Consider the following 16,828-nt stretch of genomic DNA (forward strand, 5'->3'; position numbering starts at 1 on the left):
GGTACGGGAAAAGGCCAGAGTCTGTGTTCTTAACCCCTCTGTCTCACAACTGTTTATTTCAATTCTATAATTCTGGAATGAAAGTGAGCAGAGGGAGACGGGGAGTCACACTTTCTGTGTCCAGACACATGGGCTGAGTGAATTCCACAGCTAAGTATGACTTATATTTAGCTCATTTCCTGTTTTTGAGAATTAACAATGTCTGCATCTTAGTCAACAGGATAACAGCAAATTGAGTTTAACATAAGAATTATTTATTACATCAAACCATTAGATGAAATGTAAATACTTCTCCACTGAAAGTTCCTTGTGATCTGTCTTTTGGGTGGGGATTAGGCACAGAGAGGAGCATAAGTAGATCGTAGCCATGTTCTGATGGAGCTGAAATTGATGGACTTTGCAGATAATTTTTACATCAGGACATCATCATCTTTATTCGAAGCCGTGTTTTTCGTTCCTGGACTAAAACATAAAGTTCTTTTTAAATTCAGCATTTTCTAGTTCTTGGGTTCTTTCTCTCCATTTATTTCCTTGTACTTGACAAGGAATATTGGCCCATGTTCTGAGGGAAATGCTTTTAAAACTAGGCTGGGGGTATTGCCCTTGTAAGGGTAATTTGGGATTATCGGCCCCTTTTTGTGAATGTCTGTGGAGATTCTCAGATCTGGAGTGGGAGCTGGGAAGTGGGTGTTTGGGTATTGTTCTTATTGGGAAGCCTTTAGGCTGAGACTCAGGTCAGTACTAGACTTAGCATTGTTATGTTATTTTGTCCAGAGGAGGGTGAGGTAGTACAATCAGAGACAGGGAAACTGAGGTGGTGCTGCTTCTGGCTCAGCCTGACACTTGCAGTTCTAAGGTTATTATTTCATCTCTTAAGCTGGGCAAGTTTGTGTGTATGCTTTTGAGATGACAATAATATTTATAAAACATAATTCTGTGTTTTAGACCCTCCTACTCATACTAGTCTTATACATTCAATTTATACTTGAACTTGGTACTCTGTTTTTATAACAACTTGTTTATATGAGAATACAGGCAGAGTAGAATGGTTAACCTAGGGACCTACCCCGTCCTAGTGGAAAGGGCACTAGATTTGAATTTTGACTGCCCCTCACCAGATATATGGACTTGGAGAAGTCAATCTCTCAGTTTCCTCATGTGTGAAACAGGGCAGTGGCTTATAGGGTGGTTTTGAGGAGCAAATAAAATTATTTAGCACATTCCCTCATGGTAGACACCTGAGGATGCTAATAGTAACAGGTTCATTTTGTGTGAGAAGGCGTCCGGTGTGGTTAAGATCTTGGGTCCTGGTGTCAGGCTGCAGGTTCAAATCCTGGCCCTGCCACTCATTAGCTCTGCTCTGGTGATCATGTGACTTCGCTGTGCCATGGTCATATAGAGTGACCGTGGGGATTAAATGAGGTGGTCTATATGAAATGCCACACTGTGCATCTTCAAAGACACAAGTCCCAGTTTTGCCATTTTGAATTTCATTTTTTTTTCTGTTTTGTGTCCAACTTTACTAAAACATTTGCTTATAATGGGGAGCTTTTTTCTTTTAATGTCACAGATGATATTTCCCGTGTCAAACTTTCGGTCCAGAGCCATTCAACGGATGACTACATCAATGCCAACTACATGCCTGTAAGTTGGGGGACGGTCTCATAGTACTGGACTGTGTCGATGAAATCTTCAGTGTGCTTTGCTTCTTTCTGTTTCTTTGAGGTTGACTATGCGCTGTTTCCCGTTTTTAGGGCTACCACTCCAAGAAAGATTTTATTGCCACACAAGGACCTTTACCGAACACTTTGAAAGATTTTTGGCGTATGGTTTGGGAGAAAAATGTATATGCCATCATTATGTTGACCAAATGTGTTGAACAGGGGAGAGTAAGTATCTTTTTTAGTTTTTAAAATTTAAAATTACATTAATTGCTTTTTATTGTGGCAGAAGGGTATCTTAAAAACCACTTGTTTCTTTAAAAAAAATCTCAAACATTAGCACTTTATTCTTAGAAACTTGTTTTCTGTCTTTTTTTCCCCTTAAATGTTTAAAAACATTCTTTAAACAATTCTGTTTTGTCATTATCTTTTTTTTTGGACAAATATCAGTGTCTTCTGTTTATTACGTCGCTGCTGGAGTTAGTAAATGGCAAAATCTCCCAGGCCTAGTGCAAGATGGTGTTCACGGCGTGGCTCTGTTCTTCATTGGCCCCACGAACACGGACAAGCCCATCGTGTCTCTAAGCAACCAGTATCTTCATCTGTGAGATGAGGGTTTTCATCAGCGCCATGATTTTCAAACTTAGGTTGAGCACTGAACCCCTCCTGCCCCCACCCCAGGTTTTTGTTTTTTTTGTTTTTTTTGTTTTGAGACAGGGTCTCCTCTGTCAGCCAGCCTGGAGTGCGGTGGTGCGATCATGGCTCACTGCAGCTTTGAATTCCTGGGCTCCCTCCCACTTCAGCCTCCCGGGTAGCTGGGACTACAGGCGTGCACCACACGCCTGGATAATTTTTTTTATTTTTAGTGGAGGCAAGGTCTCACTGTGCTGCCCAGGCTGGTCTCAAACTCCTGACCTCAAGTGATCCTGCTTCCTTGGCCTCCCAAAGTGTCGGGATTACAGGTGTGAGCCATCACACCTGGCCTGGAACCCTTTCTCTAAGCAAAATCTCAGACTTATCCCTGGATAAGCCTCAGCAGCCTCCTCTCTCCTGTAACGTCTGAAATCCCTCTGCTGCTTCCACCAAAGATAAGATTTTTTTTTTTTTTTCAGATGGAGTCTCATTCTGTCGCCAGGCTGGAGTGCCGTGGTGTGATCTTGGCTTTTGCAACCTCCGACTCCCTGGTTCAAGCGATTCTCCTGCCTCAGCCTCCTGAGTAGCTGGGATTACAGGCAGGCGCCACCGTGCCCAGCTACTTTTTGCATTTTTAGTAGAGACAGGGTTTCACTACGTTGGCCAGGATGGTCTCAATCTCCTGATCTTGTGGTCCACCTGCCCTGGCCTCCCAAAGTGCTGGGATTGCAGATGTGAGCCACTGCCCCCGGCCAATATTTTCTATAGTGATAAAATTCTGTATTTCCGTAAATTGACGCGAAGGGAACTGAAAAACACATGCTAATCTAAAAAATGCTGTGCCTTAGGAATGGGACTTAATGTTGCCTTCGGAGTTGTTTTTAAGTGTAGGTTCATTGCTTGAGGAATAGGAGGCGATTCCTTAAGCCAGTGGATCTCAAACTTCAGCATCCATCAGCATCACCAGGAGGGCGGTTCTGCCCTCAGAGTTCCTAATTCGGAATTGCGTTTCTGCCAGTTCCCGGGTGATCCTGCTGCTGTGGCGCCAGGGCGCACACTTGGAGTGGTACTGTCCCCCGGGATAGTGGGAGCCCATCAGGCATCATTTCTTTTAATGTTCTTTAATTCATGATAAGCTAGCAGATGTTTATCCAGCCTCTGGTATATGTAAGGTCCTATGCTAGGGGCTGAGGATGGAGGAGGGAAGGATAACAGAGCAGTAAGAGATGACGCCGATAGAAATAAAAGCGTTTTTTAAATGAATGCTGATAGGCTGGGTGCAGTGGCTCACAGCTGTAATCCCAGCACTCTAGGAAGCCATGGTGGGCAGACCACCTGAGGTCAGGAGTTTGAGACCAGCATGGCCAATGTGGTGAAACCCGTCTCTACTAAAAACACAAAAATTAGCCAGGCGTGGTGGTGCGTGCCTGTAATCCCAGCTACTTGGGAGGCTGAGGCAGGAGAATGGCTTGAACCCAGGAGGCGGAGGTTGTAGTGAGCCAAGATTGCACCACTGCACTCCAGCCTGGGCAACAGAGCAAGACTCTGTCTCAAAACAAAACAAAACAAAACAAAACAAAAAAAGAAGAATGCAAATAAACTTTTTAATACTGTTGAGCCCAGGGCCTTATACATAAAACATTCTTATCAATCTATCTGTTACACAAACAAAAATGACGTAATTACATTAATGGAGAACATGAAGATGAATTTAAATTGTCCTTTGTTCATCTATAACCAAGATTGAAGTGAGTCTTACTGACCCTGGGTGTATGGGGAAGGTGGTGTATTTTCTGCACTAGATTCTCCATATATGTTATTTCTTTCCTGTAACAACCCTGTGAGGTCTTATGGTTTCATAGATGGGGGAACTGAGGCTTGGAGAGTTTAAGAACTTGCCCACAAGGTCGCAACAAAAATATACCTGATAAGAGGCTGAGCTGGGAATCAACCCCATGTCAGTGTGTATCCAGATCCTGGGCTCTTTCTTTGGAACCTGGGTCTTTAAAGAAATACAGATCCCGCAGCCAGAGTCAGAATCTCTGGAGGTAGAATCCAGGCATCTCTTTTTAAACAAAATAAGGCCAGGCACAGAGGCTCAGGCCTGTAATCTCAGCACTTTGGGAGGCCGAGGTGGGAGGATCACTTGAGGCCAGGAGTTCAAGAACAGCCTGGGCAACGTAGTGAGACCCCCATCTCTACAAAAATACAAAATAGCTGGGTGTGGTGGCACGTCTCTGTAGTCCACGCTCCTCTGGAAGCTGAGGTGGGAGGATCACTTGAGCCTGAGAGGTTGAGGCTGCAGTGAGCCATGATCGTGCCACTGTACCCCAGCTTGTATGACAGAGTGAGACTGTCTCAAGCAAACACACAAACAAAAAACAAAAAACCCAAAACAACTCAAACTTCTCAGGTGAGTCAGATAATCAATTAGCTTTGAAAACTACCAGCAGTAGAGCACACCTTAGAATACTGTGTGTGCGTGTGTGTGTGTGTCTGTATGTGTGTGTCTGCGTGTGTGTGTGTGTGTCTGCATGTGTGTGTGTGTGCGTGTGCATGTGCATGTGTGTGCGTGTGTGTGTGTGCGTGTGTGTGTGTGTGCGTGTGTGGGTGTGTAGTCATTTGCCAAATGCGGATTCAGATATTCTTGGAGAGCAGGTGTTTCCTGGTTATTTCTGCTCACATCTGCCCACCAACTTTATAGAAATCGAAGACCCCAGAATGATTTAATTTGATTTTCTTTATTGGTGTGTGTATTTGTATTGCAACCGATGTATATCTGAAAGCCTTGGGAAAAAGTCCTCATTTCTTCCAGCTGTCCGGGGTTATGGGAGAAGATGAGGTCAGCGAACAGTTGTGGAGTGGCCACTCTAGGGGCAAAGGGAGCTGGATGGGGACTGTGTCCTACGTCAAGGGACAGCTGCTGCTCTGCTCTACATCAATTTTCACGCTGAAAGCAGGGCCTAGTGTAGGCAGATCTGATTTTTAAAGAGAAAATAAGTCTGGATTTTTATGAGGAATTTTAAGAGTTGGCAAGAATTGTAAATTAAAAAAAGAAAAAACAAACAATTCCAACAGGTGCTGTGGTGTGCCCGTAGACCCAGCTACTTGGGAGGCTGAGGCATGAGGATTGCTTGGGTGCAGGAATTGGAGGCGGTAGTGTGCTGTGATCTCATTTATGAATAGCCACTGCACTCCAGCCTGGGCAGCATAGTGAGACCCTGTCTCTAAAAAATAAAACAATTCGAAGGGTCAAACAAAGCCCAACTGGAAGGTCTGATTCCATCTCTGATGCCAGTTTTCAATAGCTAGTCTCTCCCTTGTGAGGTTTTAGTGATGGCAGATGGCATGATCCGAGTCTTCTTACAAAAATGCAATTTTGTTCCAGACCAAATGTGAGGAGTATTGGCCCTCCAAGCAGGCTCAGGACTACGGAGACATAACTGTGGCAATGACATCAGAAATTGTTCTTCCAGAATGGACCATCAGAGATTTCACGGTGAAAAATGTAAGTAAGAAGTCAGGATCAATTGAACTCATGTAATTACCATATGCTAATTTGGGGCTGATATGTTTTAGGTTGATATTAACTAATATGTTTTCCTATGCAGTGAGAAATGTTTTGCTTCTTTCCTTTCAGAACAGAACAATCCATATGCATGTATACTCCAAGGCAATCCCTTGACTTTTCTGGGAAATTTACTTTCTTGGGAATATCCTAAGTTATTCCTGAATAAAATGAGTCTTAAGAGCATGGCTCTGCATCAGGAACTCTTTCCTTTCTTTCCACTTCCAGGTGACTTGCTCATCGATTTTACAGAACAAACTGTAGCCTTTTGGATTATTTGGTTAGAAATATGGCATCAGGAGCGGCCACTTGCTGTTAGGAGTAATTGATGACAGTTACATTAATAGGATTCCAGGGCATATGCACATGGCCCCCCTTCCCCTCAAAATGTACAAAAGCAAATCCAATTAAATCGTGCAGGCATTCTAAGAAGTCAAGTTTATGTGCCTTTTTTCTTTTTCAAGGATGCTTTGAAAATAGAGGCAGTGCCATGAAGCAGCATTGGTATCTGTTGATGGGTGTGTGCATTGGCATAACTCTTTGCTGTTTATATCGCAGGCCTAAAAATGTCTATTCTCTTTGGTTTGCTGGCTTGAAGTCTGATACTATCCTAAGGAAATAATCTGAAATGCTACCAAAGGCTTATTCAGAAAGACGAGTCTCAGCATTATTTATAACAGAGGAAAACTTTGGAAACCACGCAGATGTGGTTTTGTAGCTTGTGTAGAATGGACAACTTAACTAGGACTCGTCTGCTTATAATATCATTATTCAGCTGTTAGAAATGATGGGCCAGGTGCGGTGGTTCATACCTGTGAGGCTGAGGTGGGAGGATCGCTTGAGCTCAGGTTTGAGACCAGCTTGGGCAACATGCTGAAACTCCGTCTCTATGAAAACAAAACAAAACAAAACAAAACCCAAAAATTAGCCAGGTGTGCTGGCATACACCTGTAGTCCCAGCTACTTGGAAGGCTGAGGTAGAGGGATGGCTTGAGCCTAGGAGGTCGAGGCTGCAGTGAGCCGAGATTGTGCCACTGCACTCCAGCCTGGGTGACAAAGCAAGACCCGGTCTCAAAAAAAAAAAAGATAAATAAGGGATGGGTAGACTATATAATTACCATGGGGACATGGTAGGATGTAATGTAAAAGAAACATTCTAGGAGATGAAAACGTATGCATGTTATGAATAGTGCATAAAAGGAAAGCCGGGCAGCAGATTCACTGCAGTTGAATCTTGGATCTTTTGGGTGGGTTTTGGGGTTGATGGGTTCGGGTCTAGCTTATGAGATTATCCTTGAAGATTCCATCAGTCATGGATAAAGTATAGTATATTAAGTAGTAATTCTTTACTAATTGCTGTGTCTCAAAGGGTCTGGCCTCGATATTTCAGTTCCTGCTCTGGAGATGCCATCAAAGCTGTTACCATGATCTGGCCACCTAAATAATGCAGCTCACAGTAGTAGAAAAATGTCATGCTTATTTCTTTTCTTTTTTTTTTGAGATGGAGTCTCTCTCTGTCGTCCAGGCTGGAGTGCAGTAGCACGATCTTGGCTCGCTGCAACCTCCGCCTCCTGGGTCCAAGCGATTCTCCTGCCTCAGCCTCCTGAGTAGCTGGAACTACAGGCACCTGCCACCATGCCCAGCTAATTTCTTTTGTATTTTTAATAGAGATGGGGTGTCACCATATTGGCCAGGCTGGTCTTGAACACCTGACCTTGTGATCCGCCTGCTCGGCCTCCCAAAGTGTTAGGATTACAGGCGCGAGTCACTGTGCCCGGCCTCTCATGCTTATTTCTATAGATTTTGCTCATTTGAACCGACTGGCTTCTCCTTGGTTGCCTCCACTGCTTGGGGCTTACCTTGTGGAGGGGAATTTAGGGTGGAGTTGTCCACATCATTTTTAAAAATTGCTATTACTACGATTATTATTTGTTGTTACTTAAACTCCAGACTTTATTCAGATTTCATGTTTTTCCACTAAAGTCTTCTTTTGTTCCAGGCTCTGATCCAGGATACCACATGGCATTTAGTACCATGTTATTTTTTAATTATACAAAATGCATGAATACATTTTCCTTTAGAAAACTGAGAAATTACAAACAGAGCTAAAGATTTCCTTTGACTACCACCCCTAACCTGAGCCCCTTTGCTCCTCCATGAAGATAATACTAAGTATAACCGTCCTCACTTCTCCCTCTTCCTCTCCCCTCTCCCTCCCTTTTTCTTCCTCTTCCCCCATCTCCATCTCTTACAGCTGGTTTCTGTCTTTGGATCAGTACTTCTGGTTAAATTTGTGAATGCTAACTTTATCTGTCATGAGGTCTTCTAGCACCTCTCCCCTCACTCTGTCTTTTTTTCCTGCTGTTTTCCAAATTTTGAATACTGCACATTCATTGTTCTTATCATGAATGTACATTTGAAAAAATGAGTGTCAAAGGCCAGCTGTCATAAAGGAGATGGAAATGCCTGCAGTGCGGATATAGGTCTCATGGGTACGGTCATTCCCTGGTCATTCCCTGGTATGGGCATAACGAGTACAGCTGAGTCCTGTCAGGGACAGGACTCGCCCCAGCTGGGGTGGGCTTCTGGCGCGCTTCAAGGTATATTCTTTGGTATGAGGTAGGGAACCAGTCCGTGTAATAATGAGCTCTGTTGTCTTTCAGATGTTGAAATGGATGGTTTTTTTGGGGAAGTCTTTTCTCAGCTCTCTCCAATTCTAAATATTTGCATGGTGCTTGCTAGTGGCCTGTCACTTTATTCGCTTCTCTAGGGGACATAGTGAATTATGAGGCCATTCTTGCCCAGAAGGCACTGATTATCATGGTGTATCTGAGTAAATTATTTTTGGTTTTATTGTCAGTGACATTCTCAGGGGGGCTCGGGGATGGGGCTCATGCAGCTCTAAGGAGGTGCAGGTGTAAGAATGTGAGTTCATTATTGATAGGCAGCTGTGGCAGGAAGGGAAGGCTCTGAATGCAGAATTGGAGGATGGGGGACTTCTGTTGCATCTGAAATCAGTGTTGGGGAAATGACTTCACTTCTGTGAATCTCTGCTGCCTCATCGTTAAAGGGGGATAATCAACTCTCCTTGGGCATATTGTGAGGGTTTGATGAGCAAGCACTTTATCAGCTGCTGTGCAAATGTAAAGTTTAATTTTTAGTCATTACAGCTCCCGGTTAGTACTCAGGCTCTGCTTGATTTCCCCTGCCTTTTTGATGTTGTTAGGCAGCCTTTCTCTCTGGATCTAAACATTTTCTGGGCTTTTAGATCCAGACAAGTGAGAGTCACCCTCTGAGACAGTTCCATTTCACCTCCTGGCCAGACCACGGTGTTCCCGACACCACTGACCTGCTCATCAACTTCCGGTACCTCGTTCGTGACTACATGAAGCAGAGTCCTCCCGAATCGCCGATTCTGGTGCATTGCAGGTACGCAGATGGCACGTCACGTGTGACAGATTTCAAATGTCATTATATATTTATGAGCACTTTACAAGAGCAAAGCCTAAGAGGGAATGTAAGAGGCATTTACGAATTCAGAAAGGTTTGGATAAGGAACCATGGACTTACTCCCTAAGCCCTGAGCTTCCAAAACAGGGGTTGGCAAACTGTAACCCATGGATCAAATCTGGTCAGCTGCTGTTTTTGTAAATAACATTTTCTAGGAACACAGCATGCCCCTTTATTTATATATTGTTTCTGGTTGCTTTTCTGCTACGGTGGCAGAAAGAGACCATATGGTTTGCAAAGCTTAAGATGTTAACTATCTGGCCTTTTCTGAAAAAGTTTGCCAACCCCTAACAGTAAGAAGTTAGCTTTGAAGCTAAAGGAATTAATTTAGGACAGAAGACAGGAGGGGCTTCTGTTGCCCAGTGGGGGAAAATGGATGAAATGTGCCATCCTGGGTTATGGTGGCAACTTGAATGGGACTGAGATTGAAGAAGCTTGAGCAAAGGTTGTATGTGTGGCATCTGACTCAAATGCGAGTTTGGGACTTAGGCCCCAGTCCCAAGCTAGTGCTGTCTGACTTGCTGAGGCTTCAATTGAGCAAATGTGCACCGATCCTGCACGTTGCCCTCAAAGTGTGACAGTGAAGGAAAGCAAGATGTATGTACAAAGAGGCTTGCAGTCGAGGGAACCCACTGTAATAGTCTTATTTCTCTTTTCTCTCAGTGCCGGGGTCGGAAGGACGGGCACTTTCATTGCCATTGATCGTCTCATCTACCAGATAGAGAATGAGAACACCGTGGATGTGTATGGGATTGTGTATGACCTTCGAATGCATAGGCCTTTAATGGTGCAGACAGAGGTGAGGCCAAGATCTGTATTTGACATTCCACCCTTCCCCTCCATTTTTTTTTGTTGTTTTTTTTTTGAGACGGAGTCTTGCTCTGTCGCCCAGGCTGGAGTGCAGTGGCATGATCTTGGCTCACTGCAACCTCTGCCTCCTGGGTTCAAGCGATTCTCCTGCCTCTGCCTCCCAAGTAGCTGGGATTACAGGCACGCACACCATGCCCAGCTAATTTTTGTATTTTTAGTAGACGGCGTTTCTCCATGTTGGCCAGGCTGGTCTCAAACTCCTGACCTCAAGTGATCTGCCTGCCTCAGCGTCCTGAAGTGCTGGGATTACAGGCGTGAGCCACTGTGCCTGGCCCTTTCCCTCCATTTTTAAAAGGTTGCATTGTGTCATGCACTTGTGTTAAAATACGTCACCCTTCCAGATCTTTCCAGTTCTTGGCTGTGAACTAACACTGGATTTCTTTGCAGACTCTAAGCTGACTTGGAATTAAATTACCCAATACAAGTGACATAGTAGTACTGATGTCAGTAATGGAACTACTACTGAGATAGTGTCAGGATTCTTTACCTTGCTGCCTCTGACTCATTAAATAATCTTAGGACATCTTTGAACTTTGGCTTCCAGGTTTTAAACTCATAAAACTGGTATTTTCCACTCTTTGTTTCTAAGAAGGTCTGACCATCTTTAAAATAAGCTAATGAAACAAACTCATCAAACATTAATGATGTGACCTATCATAATGTCGCTTAAATGTTAATACAGCAATTTATCCTCACCCAGACTTGTACATTTTAAAGACTATCAATTATCATAGCTACAGAAGAGTGGCTGACCGGCGGAGAAAAGGAATGCTTAATATCTATGGTATAGTTTCTGTACTACTGTTGGATTTGGTTTTACCCAAAATGTTACTGAGAAGAAGTGTTTTTGAGGCATGTTTTCAACAGAACATACTGCAGTTGCTTTCCTCAAAGGGGTGAATGTTCCTTGACCAGGATGAGAGCAGAATATTAATTTTGTATCAGGCTATCGTCCTGTACCGATTTAGAACTCCATGAATATGTGCTGTGTTTTTGAGTCTAGCAGGGAATGTTCTAGATGCCTGGGTACATTGTGTGCCCTGGGGTGAGCTTGGTGGTTGTTGTGGAAAGAGTGAAATTCACCTCCTGTGTTGGTCAAAAGAGGTTTTCTTTTTTCTGCTATAAGTATATAAAGTAGTATTTCTCAATCTTTTATCCTTTTTTGAGAAACATAGAACCCTTATCCCTGCTACTAGAGTCTAATCTCTTTTTTATATTTTGAAAACAATACTTATCCATATGAAAGCATTTGACAATATATTTTTCTGTCTTTTTTTTTTTTTTCTTTGAGACAGAGTCTTGCTCTGTCACCAGGCTGGATTGCAGTGGTGTGATCTCGGCTCACTGCAACCTCTGCCTCTTGAGTTCAAGTGATTCCCCTGCCTCAGCCTCCCGAGTAGCTGGGACTACAGGCGTGGGCCACCACGCCCAGCTAATTTTTTTGTGTGTTTTAGTAGAGACAGGGTTTCACCATGTTGGCCAGGATGGTCTCGATCTCCTGACCTCATGATCCGCCCGCCTCGGCCTCCCAAAGTGCTGGGATTACAGGTGTGAGCCACCGCGCCCGGCTTCAATGTATTTTTCTCTTCCTCTTCCTTCCCCAGTCCTGCTTCCTGGAGGTAGCCAATGTTTATAGTTTGGTGTACATCTTTATAAGGCTCTTTATGTACATCTGTAAACACACACACACACACACACACACACACAGTACTTTGAAAAAATTGGATCCTGTTGTTTTTTTTTTTTGAGATGGAGTCTCGCTCTGTTGCCCAGGCTGGAGTGCAGTGGTGCCATCTCAGCTCACTGAAACCTCAACCTCCTGGGTTCCAGCGATTCTCCTGCCTCAGCCTCCTGAGTAGCTGGGATTACAGGCGTGCACCACCACGGCCAGCAAATTTTTGTATTTTTAGTAGAGACGGGGTTTCACCATGTTGGCCAGGCTGGTCTCAAACTCCTAACCTGAGCCGATCTACCTGCCTCGGCCTCCCGAAGTGCTGGGATTACAGACATGAGCCGCCGCGCCCGGCCAGATCCTGTTTTATATATGTTGCTTCTCTGTGATTTTTTTTCTCCTCTTATAATATCATGGATACTTTTCTGTGTCAGCTTATATCCTCATTTCCTCTTTTTTTCATCACTACCCACAGATTCTGATGTACCTGCCTGAAGGATAGTCCTCATCCAGCTCCACCTGATCATCTCCTTTTAACCTCGCTCCCTGGTTGAGTGTTACAGTTGCTTCTTACTCTGCACAGTCTCACTGGCCAAGGCAATCTTGTTGGACATTTGATTGTTCCAATGTGTGTGTGCGTTCTTTCCTCTACATTTCCTCCTTCCTTTGCCCTTCCCCGAGACTGTGGCATTTTTCCTTGGGGAGGGAAGGTGTGGAGTGTGCTCTTCTGGTGGAGAATCATTGATGAAGGTCATCTTGCTTCTGTGATTTCAGATTTCACTGCAACGTCGTTACCTCTTGAAACACGTTCACTTGAACTGTTTGCTGTTGGGTGGATGGGGTTTGGGAGTTGGGCTGGGGAATGACCTGGTTGAAAATAATTTTGGGTGCTAATTTCTGGGACCCATGTTCATTTTCTGTCTCTCTCTTTCCTTTTTCTATCAGGACCAGTATGTTTTCCTCAATCAGTGTGTTTTGGATATTGTCAGATCCCAGAAAGACTCAAAAGTAGATCTTATCTACCAGAACACAACTGCAATGACAATCTATGAAAACCTTGCGCCTGTGACCACGTTTGGAAAGACCAATGGTTACATTGCCTAATTCCAAAGGAAAAACCTTTCTGGAGTGAACCAGACCATCGCACCCACAGCGAAGGCACATGCCCCGATGTCGACATGTTTTTATATGTCTAATATCTTAATTCTTTGTTCTGTTTTGTGAGAACTAATTTTGAGGGCATGAAGCTGCACATGACAGATGACAAATTGGGGCTGTCGGGGGCTGTGGATGGGTGGGGAGCAAATCACCTGCATTCCTGATGACCAATGGGATGAGGTCACTTTTTTTTTCCCCCTTGAGGATTGTGGAAAACCAGGAAAAGGGAGCTATGATTTTTTTTTCCAAAACAATTTCTTTTTTAAAAAAGACTATTTTATATGATTCACATGCTAAAGCCAGGATTGTGTTGGGTTGAATATATTTTAAGTATCAGAGGTCTATTTTTACCTACTGTGTCTTGGAATCTAGCCGATGGAATATACCTAATTGTGGATGATGATTGCGCAGGGAGGGGTACGTGGCACCTCTTCCGAATGGGTTTTCTATTTGAACATGTGCCTTTTCTGAATTATGCTTCCACAGGCAAAACTTAGTAGAGATCTATATTTTTGTACTGAATCTCATAATTGGAATATACGGAATATTTAAACAGTAACTTAGCATCAGAGGTTTGCCTCCTCAGTAACATTTCTGTTCTTATTTGATCAGGGGAGGCCTCTTTGCCCCAACCCCGCTTCCCCTGCCCCCTGTACATTTGTGCTCCATTTTTTCTTCCTTTTTCCCTCCCAGTTTTCTCCAAAGACTCTTCTGTTGGCAACATTTTCAGCCCATTGGTTGGGTGAGAATGGCGACTCAAGTATCACCTTGAGAATTTCTGTGGGTGGGAATGGGAGAAGCAGAGGAATCCTACAGTGACAGAAATCCTTTTCTTGTCCCTGTATTATCCTTTTCCTCATGTCTGTATTTGGTATGAAGGATTATTTAAAGGTGCAATATGTGACTTAGTGATTCATGATGTTCTAGGTTTTTAGTAACGTTTTACTCAGGTTGGCATTTTATGTGTCTGTATGTGTGTGTGTCTTCAGAAGCGTGGCAATCTGTGAACACTTCAGCGTGAATTCAGTGTCAGATTAATCCCTCCTTCCCCAAAGTCCACTGGCTTTCGTCTCTCTCTGCCGTGACACATATCGGAATCTACTGTGTATATATATATATATATATACTAAGCTCTCAAAAACAGGCATTCCTATGAATTGAGGTGTACAAAGTTTGAATTTGTATCAAAGATGTAATTATTATTTTTAAAACCTCTTTTCACTATACTGCTGCTGTAATTACTTTGATTTTTAAAATGTAGATTAATTTTTTTTTCTTTTGCTTCAGGTGTGTATCCACCAAGAATTTCAAATTTATGTGGATTTATTTTATTGGTACCTAATCTGTAAACTTCTTAAGGCATTAACATGAAAAGATTTTTTTCTTCTTTTTATTTTATATTGTGGCTCAGGTTATATTTTGAAGACGTTTTGAGTTTATCCTCCAATAGGCAATGAAGTTGACAAGGTTTTATGAAGGAATAACCAAGTCCCTGGAGTCCTGTGGCTGTTTCCACAGTAACGCGTCCTGCTGTAAACAGGACAGGTGTGTCCTGTTGAGAATGGGAGTGGGCTCTTCCAGCCTCCTGGTCCCTCCTGACTCTGCCACGCCCCTCACCTCACTGGCACTTTGATAACTGACTGGACATGTCAATGGGTCTTTTAGGGTTCTAAAGGGTGAACCACACTTTTAAAGCCCCGGCTGTGGTTCGGAGGGTTAGTGCTGTATGCCTTTTATTTCCCTTTCCCTTTGAGGTACTGAAAGGATGAAAAGGTGGTGTCATGTTTTGGGGAGAATCTTACTTCTCAAATGGAAATTGCACTTTTTGCTGAATCCTTTGCATTTTTTTGGTAGTAAGCAGTTCATTGAGTATCAGGTCCTCAAAAGAATGAGTTGGCCCGGCTAGGGCGGGCCCTCTTGACCTAACTTCAGAGGGGTCCTTGGCTCAGTAGGTGTGAATCAGGGAAGCCACGCTGTCCTCGGGGTGCTGTATGAAGCTGGGTGTGGGCGGATTCCTCCCACACCTTCACACTGGCCTGCCTCCAACTCCTACAGATCTCCGAGCGGTCGCTACTTCATTCATAGGTCCCTGTTCAGGCAGCAGTTCCGTGGGCTGTGGCCGTCTCCCCTCCAGTGTGTCCGAAACCATCACAGAGAAGTCAGAGGAAGGGACTTGTTGCTAAAAAATCCTTCTTTAAAAGATTAAAGCAACATAATTGTAAACATATTGTATAAAAATGAAAAAACAGGAGCCCTCTTCCCTTCTGCCTGGTGTGGGCTTGGGAAATGGGCAAGCGGCCCCAGCAATCGTGGGAGGAACTCTTGCGCCGAGCGGTCTGGGATTCCAAATGGGCAGGTCACACGAAGGTCACGATGCTTCTCTGCATCCTGAAAAGGGCTGGGGACAGGGCCAGTGGGGGTGGTAAGGGTATTTATAGCACAGTGCTTGAAAAGGGAAGATTAATGTGTAAATATAAAGGACACACAGGCTGGGGGATGGTCAGAGGCAAGAGGAGGGTGCCTCTGAGCTTCGTCAACCCCTCCCAGGAGCAGTGAGCTCAAATTGGAAGAGTCCAGTGGAATCGGGGGGTGGTGCGAGTGCCCCTGCTCCGTCCTTGACAATGGCAGCTGGGATGGGTGTGGGTGTCAATGGAAGGGCCAGCTGGTTTCGGGGACTTGGGTCATTGATAGCATCTCCCAGGAACAACGACTTTTTGCCTCCAAAGTCGGATCTAGTGATGATCGGCACCAGCAGGAAATGACATTTGGTGTCTGCCTACTGCGGCCACACTGTGACCTCCAGCCAGACTTCCGCCTCATTGACTCCACTGGATTTGTGCTCTGTGGAGTCAGAGGCTGCCGGGGGTTGGGGATGGAGGGGCAGGGGTCAGCTATGCAGCCGATCACGTGTGTTTTTCATCTGGGATGAAAAAGCCTAGTTCTCTTGAAATGCTTGATTGTGCTTACGGAGCTGAACAAGTCTTGGTGACTGTTGTTGATTTGCCTCAAAAGTCTTAAGTTCTGGGTTTTCAGACTACTGTGTAGCAGCTGTGTGTTTAACATACTGTAGCGTTTTCTCCCTTGGGGGCACATATGAATAGGATGTGTTGATGTGGACTCTAAACTGTAATTTTCTTGTAACTATTTTGGAATGATGCACATTTCTAATGTTTGTTATACTTGTACAGAGTGTTGCTGTTGGTTGCTTTTTTTTTTTTTTAAGGAAAAAATGGCCTGAAAACATTTTTTTAAAGACTCTTACAAATACCAAATATAAAAAAATGTCAATGTATTATGCCTTTGCTTCTTTCTTTCTTCTTCTTCTTCTTTTTTCCTTCTTACAATGTACCGAGCAGTTTACTGGCCTGCATTTTACTTGGGCACCCTTAACAAAAACACATTTCTCTTTGGGATTTCTGGATTGTTTTAGTTTTCTAGGGCTGTTGTAACAAGTACCACCAACTGGTGGTTTAAACAACAGAGATTTACTTCCTACAGTTTTGGTGGCTGAAATCCAGGTGTGGGCAGGGTTGGTTTCCTGTGAGGCCTTTTTTTTTTTTTTTTTTTGTCTGTTTTTGAGACAGTCTCATTCTGTTGCTCAGAGTGGAGTGCAGAGGCATGATCTCGGCTCACTGCAACCTCTGCCTCCTGGGTTGAAGCGATTCTCCTGCCCCAGCCTCCAGGGGCCTCTCTTCTTGGCTTGCAGATGGCTGTCTTCTCCCCGTGCCTCCACACGGTCTTCCCTCTGCTTGTCTG

At 44.1% G+C, this 16,828-nt stretch overlaps 1 protein-coding gene across 1 annotated transcript in view; it reads left to right on the top strand.

Annotated features, from left to right (window-relative positions):
* The window catches only part of PTPRJ (protein tyrosine phosphatase receptor type J), a 106,791-nt gene extending 90,429 nt beyond the window's left edge, over nucleotides 1-16,362 (top strand). The window contains exons 22-27 of the mRNA XM_030828725.1: nucleotides 1,571-1,644; nucleotides 1,755-1,889; nucleotides 5,683-5,802; nucleotides 9,131-9,291; nucleotides 10,036-10,171; nucleotides 12,860-16,362. Coding sequence (XP_030684585.1) covers nucleotides 1,571-1,644; nucleotides 1,755-1,889; nucleotides 5,683-5,802; nucleotides 9,131-9,291; nucleotides 10,036-10,171; nucleotides 12,860-13,018 — 785 coding nt within the window. The 3' untranslated portion in view covers nucleotides 13,019-16,362. The remainder of the gene's footprint in view (nucleotides 1-1,570; nucleotides 1,645-1,754; nucleotides 1,890-5,682; nucleotides 5,803-9,130; nucleotides 9,292-10,035; nucleotides 10,172-12,859) is intronic.
* The last annotated feature ends 466 nt before the right edge of the window (nucleotides 16,363-16,828 follow it).

The sequence above is a fragment of the Nomascus leucogenys genome, chromosome 15 (assembly GCF_006542625.1).
Source record: "Nomascus leucogenys isolate Asia chromosome 15, Asia_NLE_v1, whole genome shotgun sequence".
NCBI lineage: Eukaryota > Metazoa > Chordata > Mammalia > Primates > Hylobatidae > Nomascus > Nomascus leucogenys.